The sequence below is a fragment of the Molothrus ater genome, chromosome 7, assembly GCF_012460135.2.
Source record: "Molothrus ater isolate BHLD 08-10-18 breed brown headed cowbird chromosome 7, BPBGC_Mater_1.1, whole genome shotgun sequence".
NCBI classification, from domain to species: domain Eukaryota; kingdom Metazoa; phylum Chordata; class Aves; order Passeriformes; family Icteridae; genus Molothrus; species Molothrus ater.
This window is the reverse complement of record NC_050484.2, coordinates 4,094,279-4,118,135: the sequence shown is the minus strand read 5'-3', so window position 1 is coordinate 4,118,135 and position 23,857 is coordinate 4,094,279. Positions and strand designations below refer to the sequence as shown.

General features: G+C 43.1%; 1 protein-coding gene across 2 annotated transcripts in view; it reads right to left on the bottom strand.

The window, feature by feature from the left end:
* Positions 1 to 23,857, bottom strand: part of ERBB4 (erb-b2 receptor tyrosine kinase 4) — a 590,650-nt gene that overhangs the window by 269,002 nt on the left and 297,791 nt on the right. For both annotated transcript variants that reach the window (XM_054515325.1, XM_036387293.2), the window contains exon 3: positions 8,326 to 8,512. In XM_054515325.1, the coding sequence (XP_054371300.1) occupies positions 8,326 to 8,512 (187 nt within the window). The remainder of the gene's footprint in view (positions 1 to 8,325; positions 8,513 to 23,857) is intronic.

Sequence of the window (23,857 nt, the reverse complement as noted above, 5' to 3'; positions counted from 1 at the left end):
AGTTCCACAGGCCTGGAGGTTGGCCCCTCTGCCCCAGCAGTGGCTCACAGCTCATGTCCCCACTGTGGGTGGTGACAACTGGACTATCGTGCTCTGCAACTTGCCTTTGGCCAGGGAGTGCAGATAGATTACATTCCCCATGTAACACAAGACTTTAATTACTTTACAAAAGCACAAAATTCCTTGTCAGCTGTAGCCTGTCAGAAGGAAATGAGAAAATCAATGAATTCAGAAGACTGTAGAGAGAAAGGGGGGAAAGCATAAAAAAATAAAAAACCCCAAACCAAACAAGAAACACTGAAAGTGATGCTTCTTTCATTCATCTGAAGAGATATACTACTGGAGCAGCAATGTCTAGAACACCTAGTCAAGAGTTAGCCTAAGCTGGGGAGAACAACCCAGCTGTTCCTCTCTTTCCCAAGCTGCTGGGAGGCTGGGATATCTATTTGTTCAGCAGTGCTGTCTCTATAAACTGTAAGATCCCTCCTGACTGTACGGCTTACTGCACTTTACTGAAGTTATAGTGCAGCTCAGCACAGATCTGTCTGCCAAAGTTGGATATTTTGAAATGTCTCCCATTCCTGACCCGTGTGATTGAAATGGAGGGATTACTCTGTTCAGATGTTTAACTCCCTGTGAAGCATGCAGACAGAGAAATCCCTATGCTGCTGAAGCTCTCGAGTCACAGAAGCCAGGCACAGCTACTCCATTACCGCAAGGCTTCAGTATTACTGGGTTTATCTTGATTGCCCACATTTCCAGAAAGCTGAAGGGTGTTTCACACCTCCAGAACTGGGAGAATTTCTTGCTTCATAATTGAAAAATGCACAGATAGAACTACTGCAGAGAGGTGAAAGAGTGAAATTGCCACAAAAAAATAGAATGAGTGGTGTTATTATTTTACATGGCATTATCAGGTAACAATGGCAACATACCTGGATGCATTTTTTAATGGCATTTAAACTAACATTTGACAGTGTTAAAGTTGAATCTCACATGAATCCAAATCCTCTCTGAATAGAATTTTCAATGACACCCTCAAAATTGGTCTAATTAAAGCAGGCAAGCATTATTTGCTCTGTTGTAGAAGTGGTATGATTCACCAAATAAAGCAGCGGATGTGGAGATTACTGCAGGGCTAGCAAAGATTTCTTCCATCTACCCTAGACCCAAGTCTTTATCTGCAGAGCCTCTTTAGCCAGCAGCCACGTAATTAAAACTCTGAAAAACCAGGGGAAGGTGCTTCTGTTTGCAGAGACCATAGTTAAGCAGGAATGATCTGCTGGGTTATTCAGAGCAAGCACAGGGCCCAAGTGGTGTGGTCAACACCATTCTCAAAGCCAGCAAGGCTGGATGCTGGCTCAAGGAGGAGCCAGAGCTCCCAGGGCAGACATGGCTGGTATTAATCCTGGCAGAGCACCCTCTACACAACATCCTTAAAAGGTCTTAAGTGGATGTTAGGCACTAGTTAACTTATAAATTAAAGTATGAATTAAATTATCCACTGAAGGAAGTAAACAGCAATTTAAATTTCAGTTCATTACAAAGTCAAAGCAAGTAAGCCAATTTACACCAGATAAGGATTAGGCCTCATTTCACTTCCCCTTGATTTTAAACTCTGTTTTGTTGCAGGAGAGGCTGTGTGACATGAAGTTATCCTGCTGCATGACAGCACTGGCTCATGTCAATGATTCTGTGCATTACTTTCAATAAACTGGTTTAGACCATTTGCAGTAGATGTGATCCCTAGTTCATGTGAAAGCATTGGGGGCAAGGAAAATACCAGCACACATGGGGGATCCTTTGAATTTCCAGTTAAAAACATTTACCAGTATATCATTATTCAGATGAGCTTTTTGCCTAAATCCTCGCCATAGTCATTCCAAACAAGGTTGCACATTTCTAACACTACAACCAGATTTGAAAACAGTGAAGTGCTCTGAAATTTAAAAAAAAAAAAAAAAAAAAAAAAAAAAACAACTGAGCATAATTTGTTGATCAATGAGTTGAAAAGAACTACAGACATTAGTTATACTACTTAGGATGAAAAATGCATATCCAAACCCTTCAGGGACACTGCACAAAATTCTAGCCTTGCTGAAATTTAAAACCAATGTCCCACCTTTGTTACTAGGCAAAATAAACTCACTAATATAAATCTCGCAAGGCTCAAAATCATTACTTATTTCTGACCATATAAAACACAGTTTTTTGCCTTGCTGAGACCTGAGAATAATTTTCTGCCAGCTGGAGGCAGTTGCTCCTCAGCCTGCAGGCCCCTTATCTGGGATTCCTCAGGGCCACATCTGCAGCTGAGGAGAGGCTGGAAGCATTCCCAGGCATTGATGCCAAGTGGCAGGGAGCAGCCTGAGCCCATGCTCCCACTGCCACCAGGGATGGGTCCTGGGCTCTCCCAGCTGTCACATCACACCTGTGATGGCTGAGGAGAGCAGCAGCTGGAATAGGATGTTTGGTTTTTTTCCTTGGGAAAGAGTCTAACAGGGGGAGAAAAGACAGACATGCTCTAGCAGGCACACTTGCATTTCTGAGCTTGGGGGCAGCCACAAGCCTTGTTCCCTCTCTCCATAGGGACAGGATGAGCACGGGAGACTCAGGGCTGGTTCTCTGCATGTCCCTCAGGTCTGTGGCTGACCCAGAACAGAGGCTAGATGGAGCTAAAGAATAAAGTAGGGATTTATTAAAAGGCCTCAATAGATAGACCTTGGGTAGCACAAGAGCCCAGCCAGGGCTACACCCAAGATGAACCAAAATGGTCACAAACTGGACACCCGGTCATGGGGTCTCTCACTTTTATAAGTTCTGGTCCATTTGCATATTGGAGTTGATTGTCCAGTTACAGCTTTAGCCCATGCAGTCCCACCCCTCTTGTTTTTCTCTCTTCAGTCTGTGTTGTTTGTGCTCTTGGGCCTGAGATTTGGATCATTTGTCCTTGGTCCCCAGCTAGAGAAGGAATTGTTTTGTCTCCCTGCTCTGTGAAGAGAGCTCAGCATCCCCTAATATGAAGCTCAGAACTACACACTAAAAGCACTACAGAACCTGAAAAATACAAAAGCTAAAACCTGGGGCATCAGTAGCACACAGAGAATCCTCCACAGCCACGCTTCCCTTGTTCCTCCCTCTTCTCCTCCCCACTGGCCAGCCACAAAGCTGTGCTGGGATACACAAGTGGGCAGGGCAGCTGCCAGGATCCAGGAGAGGAGCACGCCCGGGCAGGCACAGAGCCGCTGCAGCTTCTCCTACAGAGCACTCCTGCGGCAGCGCAGCCCCGCACGCAAAGGGACTGCAGGGATTTTTAAACCAATTCCTCACGCCTCCATGTATCCTAGCAACCCCTCTCCGAGGTTACAGATGTGATGCCTCCCCCACCTGTTGCACAGCCAGCCTGAGGCAAGTTACACATGGCTTTCTTCCCAGCTCATCCCGATTAAGGAGTGGGGGAATGTGCCACAAGCAGCCGGTGGGTGTCACACACAGGCACCCCTGGACACCAGGACTGGCTCCTGCCTGTCCTCTGAGAAAAGAGTTTTGTGATCAAGGCAAGAAAAAGGGGGGTGGCCTTCATCCCTGCCACAAAAATGTGCCATCGCTGCCTGATGTGCCATCACTCAGGTCCTGCGCAGACATCTAAGCAAGATTTCCAAAAGAATTTTAGGTCCAAAAGAGGCACAGCGAACAAAACTTGACTCCTCCCATGGCCCTTCCCTCCAACCTGAATGAGCTTCATTATAATTACAGTAAATGAGTTTGTTAAAGGAAAAAAAGGCAAAAAAACTGCTCGAAAAGCAACCTTTTCGAGGAGTGATGCTACTCCAAAGTACCATTTAGCATTTTCAGTTTCCTGTGGGGGGAATACTATAACCACCAAACATAAAAAATTTGCTCTGCAGAAAAATAAAAACCAAATTTAATCAAAAATTAAAAGGTAGAAAAATCAATTACACACATCTGTTGAAGGGGAAATTTGCAGTTTTGCAAAATTTACTTTCTATACCTGTGAAAATGGTCCTTTTTTAATGATTCTCCTGCTCATAAAATTAGATTTCCTTTATTTGGCTATCACTGATCAAATCATTTAACCTGCAATATCTATTTCTCACATGAACCTCAGTTATCTTAATTTATCACTTAATTTATCTGCATTCCTGAAAAACAATGAAAACCCGTAAATCTTTTGCTGTGTTTTTTTTTTTTTTTGTGTTATTGCACTTATCACTGCTAAATCCACCTCATTCTAATATATCCAAAGAATTCAAGGGATGCACAGACCCTTCTGTCCCCAAGGCCAATAAGGAAGATGAGGTTGTCACTGCTCAAAGACAGATAACTTGCAGTAGAGCTCTCTTATTCATCTTCACAGAGGAAAACATGGGATACTTTTGTCCTAGGTTGTAAGGTATGATTTTGGGCTGTGTATTGTATTTCCCATCTGTCAGAGGTGGGACAGTTCTGTTCATGGGGCAGTTTTCTTTATCTCTTCCATAACCAATCCTCCCTCCAGGAGATCTCTTCTGTTCATGGCCACTGAGTGTCCCTGCATGGCTGATCAAATTCCATCATCCCACGGGGAGATGCTCTGCCCAGGGGAGGAGCCAAGCATTCCTGCCTGGATACAATCTGACCCTGGGAACACCACAGCAGCCTTTGCCCACTGCATTCCCAGAGGAGCAGCTTTCTTCTCCCCTGCATTCCCAGAGGAGCAGCTTTCTTCTCCCCTGCATTCCCAGAGGAAGACCAGGCCCATCTCCAGCAGCCCTGGAGCTTCAGAGGAAAACTCCCCCCTTGTGCAGGATCCCTGCTCCAGCAGAACCACAGCTGGCACTGCAGGAGGGCTGAGCCCCCATGGAATGGCACTGTGCCACCACCCTGACACACAGGGGGATCAGCTCCTGTTCTGACTCTGGCAGTGGTGTTTTGTATTACTGCATTGTTTATGTTATTTTTATTTTCTTCCCTAATAAAGAACTGTTACTCCTATTCCCATATCTCTGCCTGAGAGCCCCTTAATTTCAAATTTATGGTCATTTGGAGGGAGGGAGTTTACATTTTCCATTTCAGGGGACGCTCCCGCCTTCCTTAGCAGACACCTGTCTTTTCAAACCAAGACACTTCCTAAATGGTTCTGGCACCTGTGAGTTATCCCTCTTTCCCTCTCAGGCAGTAATGAGATGCAGCCATTAGGTTCCCTCTCTGTTTGGAGTGCTCCAAACACGAGCACCAATGGTGCCCTTTCCCATAGGTAAGCTGAGGCTGAGTGCCTGGTGACCTGCAGTGGCTCCTGGGCAAGGGCTAGAAGAAGCTGGCACACCTTCTCCCTCAGCACCACCTACTCTGCTCATCTCAGGCTGAAGATCACAGCCAGGATGTCAAACCCTCCTTTTCACTGTGAGGCTATTTGGCAGCTGAATCTGCACACTGAGATGAGTCCAGCTGAGATGGCAGCAGCCACTTCATTAGTTCAGTGTCAGTTCAGTTTTGACACATTTGTGGAACCATTGACTAAGTTTTTGTAAAAAGTGAGAACAGCATTTTTATAGCTAAGATTTTTTGCAAGTGTCACACGCATTTTAGGACATGGTCCTGGGCTAAGCTATACAAACAAAACTCCCTTGTGGTTTGACAGACATTATGAGTGAGAATTGGATCATGTTTTCTGTGTGAGATAAAACTAACTGCCTTCACAGCTGTCATTTTTTTTATATTGCAAGGGAGGAAATTCAAGCATTTAAAGTTACATTTAAATATGAAAACTTGATAGACATATCTGGCAATAAAAACACAGCTGTTAACAACACATAGAAAATACTGCAGTGGTACAGCACAGGAGGCTGAAACTCTGTGTCTGAGGAGAAGCTGCAGGTGAGAGCAGCTTCCTCATTTATTTAACACAGGGAGTAGGGCTTGTGTTTGTACACTGTACAGCACTAGGCAGAAACACCCTCAGGAGCCTATCATCCAGCACTGCACGAATAAAAACAGAATTTCCCAGACTCTGGTGAACAAGGCATAAGCCCTGGAATGACAATGCTTCACATGCAAGACAAGAGCCATGTAATATTTTACTCAAATGGAAGAGATGCACGACTCAAAGCCAGTCTCTTCAAATCTGCAGTGGACTTGAAGAATGTGAGCCCATGGGGGCTGCTTCCTTTTCAGTTTAGCAGCTCACCCGTGGTTTCTGGGGTAATACTAAAGAATAGCTTCAGATACTGCTGATCCATCACTGCCTTGCAACACCACCAACTCCTGAATCCACCAGTTATATTTATGCAGCTCCTAGTGCTAAGGATGTGTCAGGAAAATTAATGAAGGATGAGCATGCTCTGGGAAGAGCATGCACAACAAGAGAGGGGTTGTGGTTAAAATAGCCCAGTGCATCTTCACCAGTGCACAAACTGGTCAGAGAACAGCTGCTGCAGAGACTCATGAGGCCCTGCCATGGCAGCTAGAAAACATTAAGAGTATTTTCAAGCACACATTGGCTCACTTTCAGCACCCAGAAGCTATTTTAAGTGCTCCATGGAGACAAGCTGGTGTTATTAGGGCACTTTTCTTCCAGAAGACAACAATTCATTTCGAGTCAAATAATCCCATCAGAGGCCTTTGTAAACACCTAAATCAGAAGAAGTGGCTGTGATGATGTCATGTTGGGAGAGATTCACAGGCTGAGCTAAGGCCAGTTTTCTTAGACACCTCAAAAGAAAATGAAACCACTTGCTGGGCAGTTTTGGTGCCATGTCTGTCTCGTCACAGCAGCTCCCAGAGGGCACATCTGGAGCCTGAGGAATTGCCAAGTAGCACAGGAAAGCTGGTTCAAGACCAAAATTGGAGCAGAAGCCTACAAGATAAGTTTTTTTACCCTACTGAGCAGCAAAGCCATATCTAAATGAGCCCTAGGAGTAAAACTCTCACCTGGCAGAACCACCTCAGACCCAAGAGGAAAGACTTCCATAATTGTCTGGCCTTGACCTCACTTCACCTCTCTTAGTTTCACCCAGCCCAGTGTCCTTACAAGGCATTTTGAGACCCAAATACCAGAAAACATACACAAAGAAAGAGATAATGCTGTTGTCACCCAATGCTGTGGCTCTGTATGATGTGAAGGCATAGACAGTCACAATGAACTCCCTATATCAGAGAGGTGGGAAGAAATATGGGAACAGAAGAGGAAGAAATTGGATTATGACAGTGACAAAGTGAAGAGCAGTAGATGGCAGGGATTTAGAGACATTTGGGAAGCACTCTGATATTGGCATGATGGTCTCAGTAAAGAAAATTGTCAAAAATATGACCAGAGCAAAGAGCCTAATCAGAGTCATCCAAAATTGGCTTATTTTATAAAATATTTCAGGCCTTCTTTTCCCTCCTGTTTTTAAAAGCCTTGCTCTACAACCTGGTGAGGCTGAACAGGGAACTGTAAGCACTCATGCTACTCTGAATACTGACAGACAGAAGAAGCAGAGAGAGGAGGGTGCCTAAATATAGCTCAGAAGGCTCCCACCTCTCCATACTGAGGTTCAGCCTCCACAGCCAGCTCAGGTCAGTGATTATCAGTCAGCTTTCAGCCACCAAGAGATACAAGGCCACATCAAAATTACCAAAGTTTAGGGTAGAAATTATCATAGTTGATGAGGAACTGGGTATAAATAAAATACTTCCAGCAAATTCCGTAAGAAGAGCCACTGCCTGCTCTTTATTAAGTTTCAGTCCACTGATATTTAGCAAGTTTTAATCTCCCAAACCACTGACTCTGGATCCTCAGATGGAGGAAATGAATGGCTGACCTACCCCACAGCATGATCCAGCCCTGAATTTTCAGGTAAACATGAAGCTGTGGAGTTTGCTTACATTTCTGTCTCAAAAAAAAAAAAAAAAAGTACTTTTTTCATTTTTCTCATTATATATAATTGACTATTTTTGCTTAGAAAAGGGAGTTATACAATTAAATAATCCAAAGATACAGAGGCACAGGGGATGCTAAAGCTGAGGTAACCTGGCAGAAAATAGCCAGCACCTGAAGGAACACATGTGCAATAATCAAGGATCACAACATACTCATGATATCAACACACAGAACTGCAAACTATCGTTCAACAACTGGTTTTGTTTCAAATATGCTCTTGCTCATGGATCATTATGGAGAGAAGTACTTTAGTGAACCAAAAAAAGACTGAACACACAACTGCCAGGCTCCTGTGGTACCTCAGTCTCCTGCAGAACGCAAGTGACTGATGGCAGCGGGCAAACACTCAACAAGCTCCTTTCTTTCCTTGCAACTAATGCACCACACTTCCAAGTTTCACTTACCTGTCAGGTTCCTCAAGCCAAGTTCCCTGAGTCCAAAGTTGCCATCCTTCCTGTAGTTAAGGAATATGGCCAGAGCGTATCTCTCCTCGTAGAGCTTGGTCCCACGAACGATGCGCAGGTTCTCCAGGGGCAGGTACTCAAACTGGTTCAGAGCCACCAACACATAGCCCGTGACTTCTCGGATAGACTGAAAGGCACAAATGAAACAAGCACATCAGACATGGCCCATCTTTAATTGTCCTGGATTTCCCAGGCAGTGGATGCTTTAGGACAAGACAAAAGAAATCAAATCATCTGAAAAACAAATTCTGTTTCAACTTAATGATTTCAAGCACATTCCTGTTTTAATTTTAGTGAGTTTACTGGAAGCAGTTGTTTAAAAGGTAGAAAATAAATAGGTAGCCATTTTTATCAGTTTATTGGAATGAACAGAAATTCACTGTGAGGTATTAAGGTGTCCCCCTGATTTTTTAAGATTTTCTAAGCCTTCTGATGTTTACATTCTTGTAATGAACTTTCTCACACACTTTCTGTAAATAACTTATTGTTTTTCATTCTTTTATGGAGGAGGAGAAATTTGATGGACCGTTGGTTTGTCCAGTGTCATTAGAGAGGTGGCACTTTCACCCTCCAATCCACTGTCACTTCTGGAAATCTATAAATGTTGGAATCAGAAAACAAACTTCCCTTTTTTCACCTTGAGAGCAGTGGTGTGTGTGCTTGTGTTGTTTCATGTCCGATTAAGGACATTAAGGATTCACAAAACGATGACTTTGCACAACTCAAAGGAGAGAGCAGGTCAAAAGCCTCTGCAGTACATGAACAGAATCGACTGGGGCAATGCCACAGCTCAGATGAGATTGTCTGTCTGCAAGTAACTCTGTGTTGTAGTGTATTTCAGGGTGGGGCAGTAGGGACATAACATGGAAAACACCTCTGGAAGAGCTCACCATCAAACAGGAACAGATGGGAGACATGGGGGCCAGTTTGGACGACAAAGCAAAGATAACACACATCTGTACTAACACCCATTTTGTGTACTTTCAAATGGAACTGATCACTGAACATGTGCAAAGATTCATCTCCAAGTTTCATCTGGCAGTGCTGGAACCATCCACACCCATATATCCTAGTTTTGGATCAAAACTGCAATCCAAACCTTTAGCACAATGATTGCTGCACCTTTGAGTTGGCTGAAATCTTTGCTGGCTCTACATGAACTGCTCAATAACCCTCCTGCTCATATTTGGGAATTGATTGCCTGGGCTGGAAAGAGGAAAAAAAACCCCAAAACCCAATAACTAGAAAAACTTTCTCTAAGTCCAAAAGATTAACAGAACTAAGATGTTGTTAGGAAAAAAAAATACAGAACACCCAAACCCAGAGAAATATACTCCCTTAGAAAATAAAGTTCATTCTAAGGAACTGAAATAAATGGCCTAGAAATATCTTTGAAAAATGTCATTTCAACACTCACAACAACCCCACCATCCTCAGCAGGACTTGGCACAGTCTGAAGGATGCTCCTAGACAGACCCTCGAAACAGAATCTCCATACTGGAGAGAGTCTCTTGAGTCTGTTTTTCAGAGCTCACCTCACCCTGTGCCTGCAACCACTGCACAGAGTGGTGTGTTTGTGTGCATGTGCATATTTTAATGGATGGGAATTGATACCACTACTTGTGTGCTTAAGTGGCTGCACTCCCTTCTCCCTTCCCTTTGGCAAAGTCGATACCTTCAACAAAACACTGAAAGCAAAATCCTGCTCAGAGTAACGTGCCCAGACTACAACCAACATGAGGGGGACTCCAGTCGATGCTGTAATGAAACCAACCTGACAAGCAACAGCAGGCAGAGAATTCAACCTGTCCTGTATGTATCATTAATAAAGAAAGGCAGCAATGGATTTGCAGCACCAAGGACAGGATCCTGCTTTGCTGCTTCAGCGCTTTGCCGTGATTTCACATTTAAGTGTGCACAAGCCTTTTAATTAGGCTTATAAAAGCCTGCAAGGTTGTTAATACGTGTGGCAGTGTACATAAGGAATGATTTCTAGGCCACAAAATCCAGGCACTAGCTATCCTGAAGTCAAGCACTTTGGCTCAGCTGAAGCTGCTGAAAAAGCCATTTCCAGGCTTGCTTGGCATCTAAACAAAGCCCACTGTCCTGACAGGACTCTGATGAGAACCCAGCCAGTGGAGGTAGGTTGAGAAGAAGGGTTCAGCAGCTAGGTATTAAATGTAGAGCTACATTATACCCTGGGACACTGATTCCATTATAATCAGAAGCTTTACAGCACTTTCATGATAGCTCGTTGCCTTCAGACATTTGAGCTTAGCCAGTTTGGTCAGGAATTTGCTTTTCATCATATGCAAAAATTTCTTTAAGCTGCCTTTTTTAGCATCTCCTCAGAATTCAGGAAATACTTAAATTACAGCTTCAGTTTCTCCACTGATATTCTAGGGACACTGTGATTGCTTTAATTAATTTAAATGGATGTTTAACTTGGAATTGAGTGGAAAAAATTAAAAGCAGTTCCAAAATTGCATCTGAACAGGTCCTCCCTGCCAATTGTTGTCACTTATAACCACATTTTCTATTTTTAGGGTATGTCTTGCTGCCAAACAGCAATTCCACCTGAAAGGGCTGCAATTTAGAACAGGAATAAAATGCCACACACACACACAGAGCAGCAAATCTTCATTCCAAACTTGGGGAGAAAAAAAAAGCCAAAAAAAGTCCAAAATAAAACAATAGCCCACCAGAGAAAACAACAAAGCCCTGTTGCTGATAATTGTGAAGTGTCTCAGAAGCCCTGCACTTTTTTTGTCTTAACCAGCTGAAATGACAAAGTATGGCAAGTATTCTGACAAACCAGAAGGTTCTTTGCAGTCCCATGGCTTCCACCATATTGCAACACACATTTAATTGCTGGAGACATTGCCATGTTCATGCTTGCAATACAAAATCATTAAAATAAATCCAAAAGAGTTTTTAATTTATAGGAAACAACCACCTGACCAACCAAATTTAATAGTCTGATATATTTAAGACAGGGTTTCATTTTGGGTTTAAATTCAAACAGGAATGAAAAATGCAGAACAATAACATAGTTTTGTAGGATGTTTTCTGACTGGTCCATCTTGAAAAAAAATGTACTAGCAAGGCAGAAGGCATCTCACATTTCAGCCACTTCTGGCCAACACTGTCATTTGGCCAGGCACTGCAAGTTTTAACATGACTCTGACTCGGACAGACTGAAAGGCACAATTTCTGACTGAAAATGGACACCTGCCCACTTGGAGCTCACTCCCAGCCCTGCTGGAGTCACTGCAAAGATGCCTGTTGGCTTCTGACTCCCCAGTCCTCATGCCAGATCTCCTCCCCTGCACCTCATGCCAGGGTCAGGCATGATTTGAACCTCTCATCCCTTGAATTCAAGGCCTGACACTTCCCTGAGCAGGTATCCTGCACTCAGCTATCCTAATGCTCTGTTTCAGCTGCTACATTCCAGCTTCCATCTGTGTTCCCAAGAAGGTGGAGTGGCTCACAATGCTGAGTGCCATCTCCCAGTCTGATTCTCCAGCTGGGGTTTGCAGGCACTTACAAAAAACATATTTCCTGTGAGTCTGTCCCTCAGGAAAAACAAAAAGGGAACTGAGACTATCAAGCATCAGCCCCTGGGTAAGGACAAGCTTCCAGCAGAAATCAAAGGAGTGTCAGGGGAGGTAAAAGTATTAATCCTTGACTATCACAGTTGAAAGGGCCACAATACAGAGTATCATCAGACAATTTCAGAAAGCTTCAACCCACACACAGCAACACCTCACCTCTTCAGCAGGCTTCAGGCATCTGCCCTTCTTGTTCTTCAGCCCAGCCTTTTATCCCCTCCTGTTGATGCCCTGCACCTGTGTGCCCTCTGTTCCCTTTGGTGGTTGCTCAGTGCCCCTGGGCACTCCATGGCTCGTTCCCTTCAATAGCATTCACCTGTCCTGCACAGCTGCAGCCCATTAAGGATGAGGCTGGGCCAGCCCCACTCCCAATCACCACAAACTGGGTGCCTACAAACAATGGGACATCCCACTCAATGTCTTTGGTTCAAAGCCACCCCCTCTTCCCCACAAACTTGCACGGTCTGCATGTCCAACATTATGGTCAGGGAAATGTGCCCTGTGCAACCCCTTGAACCCCAGTGACAGCAAAGCTCACAGGAACTTCTGTTTTCTGGCTGCTGGTTCTTTAGTTGCCTTTGGTTGTGCTTCAGAAGGAACCTCATGTTCCTTTAGACCTTGGATATGATGCTCTGCATCATCTTTCCTCATGCTGGTATGGTGCAATTGAGACAACCACAATACACAGAGCATCACCACACAATTTCAGAAAGCTCCAACCCACACGCAGTAACACCTCACCTCTTCAGAAGGCTTCAGGCACCTGCCCATGCAGAGGAACATCATAGCACTTCAGCAGGCTGCAAGCATCTGCCCTTCTTGTTCTTCAGCCCAACCTTTTATCCCCTCCTGTTGATGCACTGCACCTGTGTGCCCTCTGTTCCCTTTGGTGGTTGCTCAGTGCCCCTGGGCACTCCATGGCTCGTTCCCTTCAATAGCATTCACCTGTCCTGCACAGCTGTGCCCACTGGGGATGAGGCTGGGCCAGCCCCACTCCCAGTCATCACAAACTGTGTGCCCACACTTCACATATCTAATACCTCATGAGCTGCTTACAAAACATACCAAACCACAGGGTTCTGATATATTTACCAGGAGAAAAGCCCTTTATCTTCATTTTCAGACAGGAGATGAGCACCTGTACTCCACAGTTTGCTGTCCCTGTGTCCAGCAGTGTCCTGCACCCCAGGAACAGCCATGTCAGTCTATAAACCAGTCTCTTAACAGACTCTACATAAAATATAGCCAATTTTTTGGTTTTTAAACCTAAAAATAGGTACCCTGAGATAAGAACAGAGCTAGTGAAGGTTCTGCCCTCCCCAGGGATCCTCCCCAAGATGGGCAGCCCTGCAGAGGCTGAAGAAGAAACTCAAAATGACACCAAAGCAAAAGGGTTCTTTTTGGAGACTCTTTTTCAGGTGATGAACTAAAACTGAGCTCTAGACAGCCCATTCCCTTAATTACAACTAATACTAGCTAAGCACAGATGAAGCACTTGAAGCTCCCAACAGCAAAACCAGAATTATCCTGTCAGCTGGGAGTAAATGAGAGTAAAATTGTGCCCTGCCATCTTAAATTGTCCTTTGGTTTGAATCAAGTGAATCTGAGTGAAGCAGAGCAAAATAACAGCGAAAGCTTCATCATTCTGCCCAGAACAACAGATCAATGAACGATTAGGGAAGCTGATGTTTCTTATAAACACTACCAAGGCTTCTTAACATCCATCAGGAAGGGTGGGCTCTGGCAGAGGCACCGAGGAGAACTCTATTGTGGGGTTTATTTCAGCTGCAGACACATTTATCCAGTTGCTGAACTTGATCTGGTAATGTCCCTGCTGCCTCAGCTGATCAGAGCAACAAAATCCTGCCACAGGGCTCAGCTCACACCTGTGGGACCACTGACAATTAATTCTCTTTTAGGGTGTTTTTCCCCTTTTTCATAAAAGCTAAGAACATTTTGATCTACTTCAATCTCACTTGAAAGCATCAGTAAACTCTAGTGCAGGAGGGAAGGATCACCTGAAGAACAAGTGTGCTTAATTCACAAACATTAAAAAAAAGAAGAACTTTTCACATCTCAAGTAGACTTGAACAGAGTATCTCCCATTTCACTTTTTTATGCATTTGCATCTGGTGAGAAATTCCCAACACCCAGCTGGCTAAATTTTGAGAAAACAAAATTTATTACAAGAAAAAACCCACAATGCAACAAAGTCAACATCTGCCTAACCTGAAGTTCAAAAATTCAGTTGGGCATGTTTGTGAGCATGCTGTTAACCATCAATTAATTTTTTTTTCATACATTTGTATCCATGCAATGCAACACACCTGTCACTGTCACAATTAAAAAATTAATGTTTACTGAATAACCATAAAGTAGTCTCTAAGCAGCTACATCACTTGCAATTCTAACTCCGGGAGAAATAATAGTGACCAAAATGCGGAAATAGCAATTTATGGAGCTCAATTAGCTGTTCCATGCATTGCTCATTGAGAGTTATGAATTTCTAATGACATGAGAAGCTGAGATTTTCAAAGCAGCTCAGGTATTTACAGGATCCAGCCTTTGTCAGCTTCTCTCAGATGAGAAATATGTGGCACACACTGACATTTCTCCTGTCTGAGAGGACACCCCATTTAGAGACTATGTCAGAGCAAACATGGCATTCATGTAAGGAATTTCTGTCCCACTACAAGCTCCTGTCTGGCATCCTTTAATTATGTCAACACCTGTGAAAGGAATTGTGATGTTAAGCCCTCCTGAGCACCAGTGGTTTTCCAGGTACTCTCTACCAGCTTCAGTAAAAATCCCTTAAGTTTGAGCACACTGATCCATACCAGAACACAGCTTGTAGAAAACCTTTCCTAGTGCCTGGTCAGGAGCAAGCAGTGTATGCTAACTAGAGCTGCCTTGGCAGCTGCAGAAAGATTACTGTCCATAGCACTAAAGATGCAGTTTTTATTCAAATTGGTTACTAAAGAAAGAGGATCTTCTGCTAGTCTTTCAATTTGCATTAACAGCAAAGGAAGGGCTTGGATTTAATGTTGTTAAGAGCTGTACTTGCACTGCTGCATGCTGCAGGATTGAACTGTGATTCAGTTATTTATGACAGTTGGTAGGAACTTTAACTCATACTCTTTCCCTCACAGACATCTGGTCCTCTTTGGTAATATGCTTACAAAACACCCTGAGCAGCAGATCAGTGAACTGAACACAGCACTCAATTCCCTCTAAAGCAGCAGTTAGTTAGATGCATCTTTTCTTAAGGCAACTGGAAATTTGTGCAGATTTTGCTACATAATTTACAGAACCCACCTGGGGAGTTGTTCAACTAAAGCTCTGTTTTCTGAGTGGCTGGTCTTTATATTGCATTATTCCAAAAGTGGGACTTTTCATACATTAAAATGGGAGGATTAGCTATGCAGTTATTTATTTACTGAGCTTGATGTAGGAAACACATTGTTGCTGATCTGAGGGATGTTTGGCTGGGTCTGAGCTAATATACATTACAGTAGGGTCTAGGGAGGTCTTGGAAGAAAAACAAATTCCAGTCTAGAAACCTTTAAACTGCAGGACAGTGTCCAAATCTGGCATTTAGAATGAAAGGTGAGGGGTGAAAACATGGGGAGCCTTTGAAATATGTATCTTGAGTCATTTTTAAAGTACTGATGAGAAAACAATTTGGGACTTGAAAAACAAAATAATAACAAAATAATAAAATAATGTGGGAATGGGAACATTAAGTAGAAATAGGCATATAACAGGACAAAAAATCCCAACCCTTTTGCTTTCAAATTTTGAAATACAGTTTCTAATGAGGTACCCAAGTATTCTGCCTGCCTAATACTTCTTCAGCTGAAGGTCAGGTGTCAGCTTGCCCCACGTATCTCTGCCCACTTTTCAGCTGAAAATATCCTCTGAACAGAGAAACTGAGCAGGGTTACATCAGTATCTGAGAGTCTTCCCAATGTTTCCAGTCTAAAACATAATTTCTCTGTTTGTATATCTGCTTAGAAGTGTCCGCTGAGAACTTTGAGGTGCCCAGGCTGGCTGAGAGCGCACAATAAATCCCAAGCTGTTTATGTTGAGCCACATTATGACCTAGACAAAGCCTGCACTCTGTTACAAGCCCATCCTCACAGCTAACATCTGTCTGTCCTGAGGAACACTGTGCAAGATACACGTTTAGCCAGCCAGTAAGACTTTTGACATCACACTGTATTCCCTGACTGGCTTCAACGTATTTGCAGCGTGGTTTCCAGGGGAGTTTATTGTATCATCTCCCAAGGGAAAGCTTAGTCCTAAATGAGATTGAAAAGACTACAATGAGAGCATTATGCTGTTACAAAATGCTTTACCACTCAGGCCGTTCAGGAGATGCTGCATTTTGCAGACACTCAAAGCACACCAGCTTATAGCAGCACACCCAGTTACAGGATTTCCAACAGCACAGATTGATGCCTTTTGCTTTCTCTGCTTTTGGGAGCTTCAAATCGAGTAAATCACAGTTTCTTTCAAGGCAACATAAAATTGCACAAACTGCTACTTCATAAACTAAATAATATCAACACTCAGGAAGGGTTTTAGGAAAGTAATAACCATGTGCAAACACATCCTTTTTTATCAATTTCCCTCTGAGAGCCACAGCCCAGGAGAAGCTGAGTGCATCCAAGGGTCTTGGGACACTTTCACTGAAAAAGCCAAGGTGAGGGCTGTGCTGTCAAAACTTCATGGTCACATTTACACTGCCTGCACTGCCTCAGGCATCCTGAGATGGCAGTGGGCTGAACCAAGGCAGTGTATTGGCAGAATAAGGCATCCCAAACCTGTAGAGAGCATTTTAAGCAGACACTGGATAGAAGCAAGATGCACAACCCTGATTGGGCAGGGTTGCACAACCCTGCCTTGGGCAAACAACATAAAGAAGTTTGCCAAGATGTACCCCAGGAAAAGGGATGTGAAGCAGGATGTTTTTAGGATGTGAGGAGAAGATATGGGGCAGTATTTCTGCTGACACCTTTGCCAATCTATGCTATGTGACCAAAGATATGTTAGCTCTTTGTCTTACACATAATATTCTGTAACCAATTATATGTATCCTCACGTAGCTGACCCCTGTACTACCATATAAATGTATCCTCAGATTTGCAATAAATCGAGCATTGATCATTACCTCCATGAGGATTGATCTCTGACTCCAAGGGGCTCCTCTCTCTACTACCCCTCTCCTTTCCTGCCCTTCTCTCTCTCCTGTATACTTTCTTTCTTTACGTACCAAAGAAGAAAAGAGCATTAAATTCCTCACTGTCCCCTCACGTTTTGGCTCATGTCTAAGCTGAAGAAAGTCTTAGCAATCTGCTTCCTTGGTGCTCTGGCTCATGAGACTGCTTGGAGCACCACAGGGAGCCCATCTATCCATTCCCAAGTCTTCCCAAGGGCAGAAAATGAAAGAAAGGGAGGAGGAGGATGGATGCTCAGTCTCTCACAGCTCAGAAGCACTCCCAGCTTCTCCAGCTTACAAACTGAGGCAGCCCATGGCTGAAGAGAACAAAACACACAGGGAACAAAAGGCAGAGGCGAAGAAGGATGCCTTCCCCAGGATGGGTTTGGAAGGTGAAGTGTCTGATCTGAAGTCTGAGTACCCATGACAAATGCAGTGCAAGCTCTAACAAGGTGTCCAGAATTGCACTCCATGGTAAGCAAGGTGCCTGTGAAGCTCCTAAGAATGTTTTTAATGGAACAAGGGACCTTTATTGGTCCATTTGATATATGGTGAGTGACTGGTTTGTACATCAGATATTGTGATTGCTTTTTTCCTAATACACACCCAGGCTAGTTGGTATGAATTACAGGAAATATATAGTTATACAAGTAAATTAAATGCATTTATTAACATTTCTTCAGTGGAAGCAACAGGAGCTCTTGGCTGTTGCAATTCCTACTCTTCAGAATAATGCAGAAGGAATTAAACATCCCAGAGACCTGGTACAGAGGTGGAGCTGAACAACAGGACTTAGCTATTTTTTCTATTTAAACTGCAGGTGAAGGTGCCCCACCACTCCTGCAAGCAAAAGGCTGTTTCTATTTCTGGACACAGGAACTGACTACACATAGTGAAAATGTGTTAACCTTGCCAAATTTCAGCTCAACATTCTCAGTCTACATTTTTGCAAAAAGCAAATAGCTGGCTGTCCAATCCTAGAAAAGCAGTTGGCTTATTTTTGGAGAGCTTTGCTTCCCTTTGCCAAGAAAATAAGTTTCCTAAAAACCCACTTTCTGTTTGTTTCATATGTGCAACATCCACTTTTTAATGAGTATTTTAAAAGCGTTTCCTGGGAGGAACAGATTTTATTGGTGCTCTAGGACATTTTTGCACACTGAAATTAGTGAGTATTGGAGTTCTTAACTGTCTGGTTTCACTGAAGAGGAGAATTTTCATCCAGATATTGGATTTTAGCAACTCTTACTTCTAGCTGAGCATGTATAAATACAATGTCTGAGCTCAACATCACACCTACCTATTGAAACTATTTCAGCCTTTTTAACTCTAATCTTTTCAAGAATAGAAACCCTGAAGAGATTCATTAATAGCTGGCTTTTGATTTGGCTGGCTGGCTTTATTTCCATTTAGATAAAAAGTGAAGAGGCTTCTTGTTTTTAAAGCTGTGTTTTTGTTTAGTTTATCTGCAAGCTGGAGAATAACTGTGTTACTCAGGCTTTAATAGATTGTTAAAATCTCCTTCAAGGATAGATCCATAATTTATAAGATGAGAGCAATTAGTAAATGATCTGATTTTCAAATGCAGAGGTTTACTTTAAGAAAGAAATGTAAACTCCACTTTTTGAGGTTATGCAGGGTGCCACGAACCAGGGGAACCATCATTAATCTGCAGTGACTGCACTGGCCCTAAAATAAGATTTTTCTCTGCATTAATTCCACTACTTTTCTTCAAGGGGGCACACTGAAACTTCTCTCACTCATTGCATTTTCTGTGTGGTTTCTGAACCAAGTTGGATGCAGAATCTTATAGGAAACAGGAACTTTTAAATCATGTCCAGAATGACCAGACATGTTAAATGTACCATTATTACTACATGCAGTTACTGCACCAATGAACAAATGGTGGCTCCCTCAAGGTGTGCAAACACCTTTTTTTGAATTACAGGTGAGTTTATGGAGGGGCGTGTTGGAAAAGTTGTGGAGAAAATTATTTCTCTCTTTTTGAGACACAAGAGCAGAAAAAGATATTTGGTCTTGACATAAAAATTCTAAAAAGATTAAAATTTAAGACTTTTGGAGAAAAGGTGATTTTATGAAAAGAAAAAATGGGGTACAGAGCAAGAGATAAGAAAGGGGAAAAGCTCATGATCAGGAGTGAGGAAGGACAGATCCAGACACCAATCATGCTGGCACTATCTAATTTCTGAGTGCCTGAGTTTGCAATCTTACTGCTTATTTTTATATAATTTTGTTCTTTTTTTAGGGGAAGCATGGCAGGAAAAGTGTAATACTCTCTACAAGATATAATTTCTTTCTTTCTTTCTTTCATCACCAGCAAATGACTGGACAAGCAATCTTTTGCCAATAACTTAATTAGAGGAAACCTCTATAGTTAAAAATGTTCCTTAATGTGCTCAACCCCACAATAGCTTGCTGAAGGAAAAAAGCAGAGTGGTTATTGTCACAGCTAAGGATGGAAGAAAGGCTCAGTCATTAAAGTCATCACAGAAACAATGTTATTAACTACACAGGAATAATCTCAAGGGAGTTCTGTGCTGACTGACAGTAATGAAATAATGCAGGAAGCTAAAACCAGGGCATCTCTCCTCACCTGTTTTTATTAATACCCTTATTATCTTTCCCTGAAAGACAGCTTTTCAAGAGCTATTATTGTGCTTAATATTAAATTAAATTAAGCCTGGCATATTGTCTATTATGTCTTCTGAACCCCAAAAGAGAGGGTGCTCACCAGTGCACCCCTCAGCTGGGATGTGCCCTTCATCAGGAGCAGTCCAGTGGCCAGACTCCCAAGCGTCAGGGACATCAGAGGAAAAAAAATGCTCAAGAGAGAGAGAAAAGGGAGTGTTCAAGGACCCAAACACATCAAAGGGCCAGCAGTGGTATTTCATTGATATTAATTACTTTACAGTCTGTAAACTCTGCAGAAAGTGCCAGCTGCTGTGAGCCAGGACCATCAAAGGTCAGATTATCATGAAATCATTACAGGAGAGGCTGTTTTTAGTTAGCATATAATTGCTAAACCTAAGCACACTCCACAGAACCAATAGGAAAATGAATTATTTAAATACTCTTCTTTTTAACAAATAGTATTACCATTTTAATTACATCAGTATTAATTTAACTCTAAAAGGTGCCTGAGGATTTTGCAGAATTAAGCTTTGCACCTGTGGACTTTTCAGAAATATCAGGACTTCTGCACAGCACAGGTGTGTGAGTTTAGCTATATATGGCTTTTTACATATTTACAGATACACATATGTTTTTTAAAGAGTGCTTGTGTGTTGTATTCCTGCAGAATTTCTTGTCTTTGGATTTCTTGGGTGTCTAAAAATGCAGTCCTTAGGTAGTTTCCTCACTGCATGCTGCTGTGAGATAAGGGAGAAATCCTGGCTCAAGTGACAGGTTTTTCTCAGTTCTCATTCTCCCAGCACCCTGCCTGCCTTGAAAGCTCAACTGGCAGCTCCAGCACCAGGTTTAAGTTGCAGGCATTTCTGGCTCGAAATTGCTTTTCTTTTTACCCAATTCTCTTCTACTTGTAGCTACCAGTGCTTTTGAGAGGCATCTGGGAAACCAGAAGATAGCAGGCCATGGGTGTTTTACTGCTGGAGATGGAGCATCCACCAGTCTGTGCTCAGCACCAGCTCCCTCTCTGTCCCACACCCTTCCACATGGTGCAGCTCCTCTTTCCACATTGCTCCATGGCCTGCTCACCCAATTCTTTTTCTCCTCCTTATTTCTAACCTGGTGCCAGACAAAAGAAGGCACTTGGACTTTGACCAGCTCATTGTTTATTCCCAGCTGCTCTGAATTTCAGTTACCTCCCTGCATGGTCCCATGGATTAAAGTGCTTGCCCCTCCTCCCAACCCAGTCTGCCCAACCTGAGAACTCCCTACAGATACACCAAACACACCTTTCAGGCCACATAAAGATCTTCCTGAATGAATAAATCCATCAGTTTTTCTCAATTCAATAATTTCATTTTTTGAATAAATTAGTTTTGTGAATATTAAATTGGATAGTGTCGATCCTGATCCTTTGAAGTCAATAAGCATAATTTTACAGGCTTTGAACCATGTCCTTAAACAGGCAGGGTATTCCCAAAAAAATCATTTGGTCTCACAAAAACCCTTCGCAGATACCTACAAGATGTCTCAAACCTGAAACCCACGAGATCTGTCCCCTTTCTGTCCTTAAACCCATGAGATGCAAAAGACTTGTTCAGTGCAGAGCACACTGAATGTGCTGCAGAATTTGGAAGAGTTTGGATGTGTAACTGTATAATTCTGCTTTGAATTCTGTGTGTGAGCTGACACAGCCCATGCTCTGGCAGTTCCATGGGTCAGGGGAGGAGTGGCTCATGTTTAGCTCTGAGACTCACAGATGCAGGAAGTTATTTACAGTATTTTTCCTAATGGGTTTCCATGGATGACTAACCTTTAAGCTGAATTCTTTCTCATCCCACTTTGCCTATGCCTGTTACAGTACTTTTCTATCCTCACTTGACCCTGCCAGTCCATGAATATTTGATACTAAATTAAAGCATTACAAACCAAGAGATAAATTCTACCCAGGGTGCAGCCCTCGCAGAGCTTAATTACATTTGGTGGTGTGAATGTTAAAGACCTGACACTGCAAGAGCTGTGGGCTTTGGCTTCTGTTGAACCAGAGCTTGAGAAAGAAGGGAACTGTCACCTGCCCAAGCCTTCTCCAAAGCCAAGGGGGCTCATTTTACTCGGCATGTGCCTGTGTGCTGCCACTATCCTTTAGCTTGAACTACTCTCAAGTATTGGCAGCAATTAGTTGACCATTTAAGCTTTTGTTCTCTACACAAAACAAGCCAAGCTCAGCTCTTCTCTTTCCTCCTCCTTTAGAGACTCCGTTCTCCTTCCACCAGCCCATTAGTTCATCTCTCTGCTTTGCTGGTCCCCAAGAGAGGATTAAGCAATTTTTCCTTTACCTTCAGAAAACTGCCAGCCTTCTTGCCCTCTCTTGTGCATTTAGACTGTATGCTTTCCAGAGAAGGGAAAGGTCTGTGTCACACAGTGCCCTTACACTCTGTAATGGAATTCTTTAACTGAAATGAAGTTGAAAAGTCAAGAGTAAAACACAAATTATCAGCAGTTACAGAGAAACAGCCATGATCTTTGCAAGCCAATGCTAAGAGCTTAGTGAAAAGAGAAGAAAGTTGATGCTCTATATAAGAATTACTTTCAAATTACTCATTAAAACAGAGCCAGTGGTAAGGTCTGCACATCCCAGCAAGCCTGCCATTTCCAGGCAAGGTTCACTGGCCTATCCACGTTTTCCTTGCCAGCAGATCACATTGGGCTTGCACTGAGCCAAGGTTAGTGTGTCTCACCAGCACCTAACTCTCAGAAGGCACTCCTCTGTCTAAAGAGATCACTGCAGCCCTAGCACTCTAATGCTTTCCCTTGCCAGAATATCTGTCAGAATGGGACAATGGCTACATGGAACCCAAAAATGCTAACAACTGGGTTCACAGCAAACTCCAGGGAACAAAGAACTGGCTCTCAATTCAGCTTTGCCTCTAAGGAATAATGTTAGCTCGAGAAATTTCACTATCATGGCCTTGCCACTCTCCCTGCAAGTATGAGACTGGAGACAAAGGTGTGAGACGAGGATCTGGAAGGCACATCCTCATATCTCTTCACACGTTGGTATTTCTAATAACAAAGCAAACTGAATTTTCCTTTTCTTTTGTAGTCAAAGTTAATTCACAGGACACCTACAAATTAAATTAAATTAAAGTGTCCTTTGCTTTGGCTGTTCTTGATGAGATTCATAACTAAAAGTGAATCCATTAAAACAGACAGAACTCCAACAATTTCAGTATTGCTCACCAGTGGCCACGAAGTCAGGGGAGATACCTGAGGCCAAATTCATCTCATTGTTCCACGAGAAATCCTCATGTTTAATCACAGGCTATTTCACAGGAACTCCCAATAGTTTTAATTAATTATCTTCATGCTATATCCTTTCATGGAACTGGAGGTATCTTTGCCAGCAAGCCATCCCTCGCTGCACTGCAGGACACCCAAGGAATGGGACCGGATAGAGCTGCTGATGGGATTGCATGTGCGTGTGCCCACAGAGGGAAGGGCTACAGAGCAGGAGGACAGACAAAAAGATTTGTCTCCTTCCAGGGCTGCTCACAACAGGTATTTTCCTTCTAGGGAAGTTGTGCTGGGATTAATTTCAGCTGTACCAACAGCACTGAGTGTTTATTTCAATATTAGCAGTTATGCAACAGGCCAAGAAGAAGGAAATATTTTCCTTTCAGAGAAGAAAACAAGCTCAGGACTAATCTGGAGAGCTGGGATAACACCAGGAACTCCCTTTGGTGTCACCAGAGGCTTTCTGTACTTATCACTGCAGTACCATGTCCTCCTCCATGATGTCCATCTTCCCTGGCCAAGGCTCAGCCTTGGTGCAGGCAGGAGGACAAAGAGCCACGTCAAAGTCAGCTTCAGCCTGAGGACTTCAGCTGAGGGACCACTGAGGGCTCTGAGCCACAGCACCAAACATTGTGCTGGGACACCACCAAACAGGATCCTGAAGCAGATCAAGGATGTATGATGAAATTTTGCTATGGGTCAA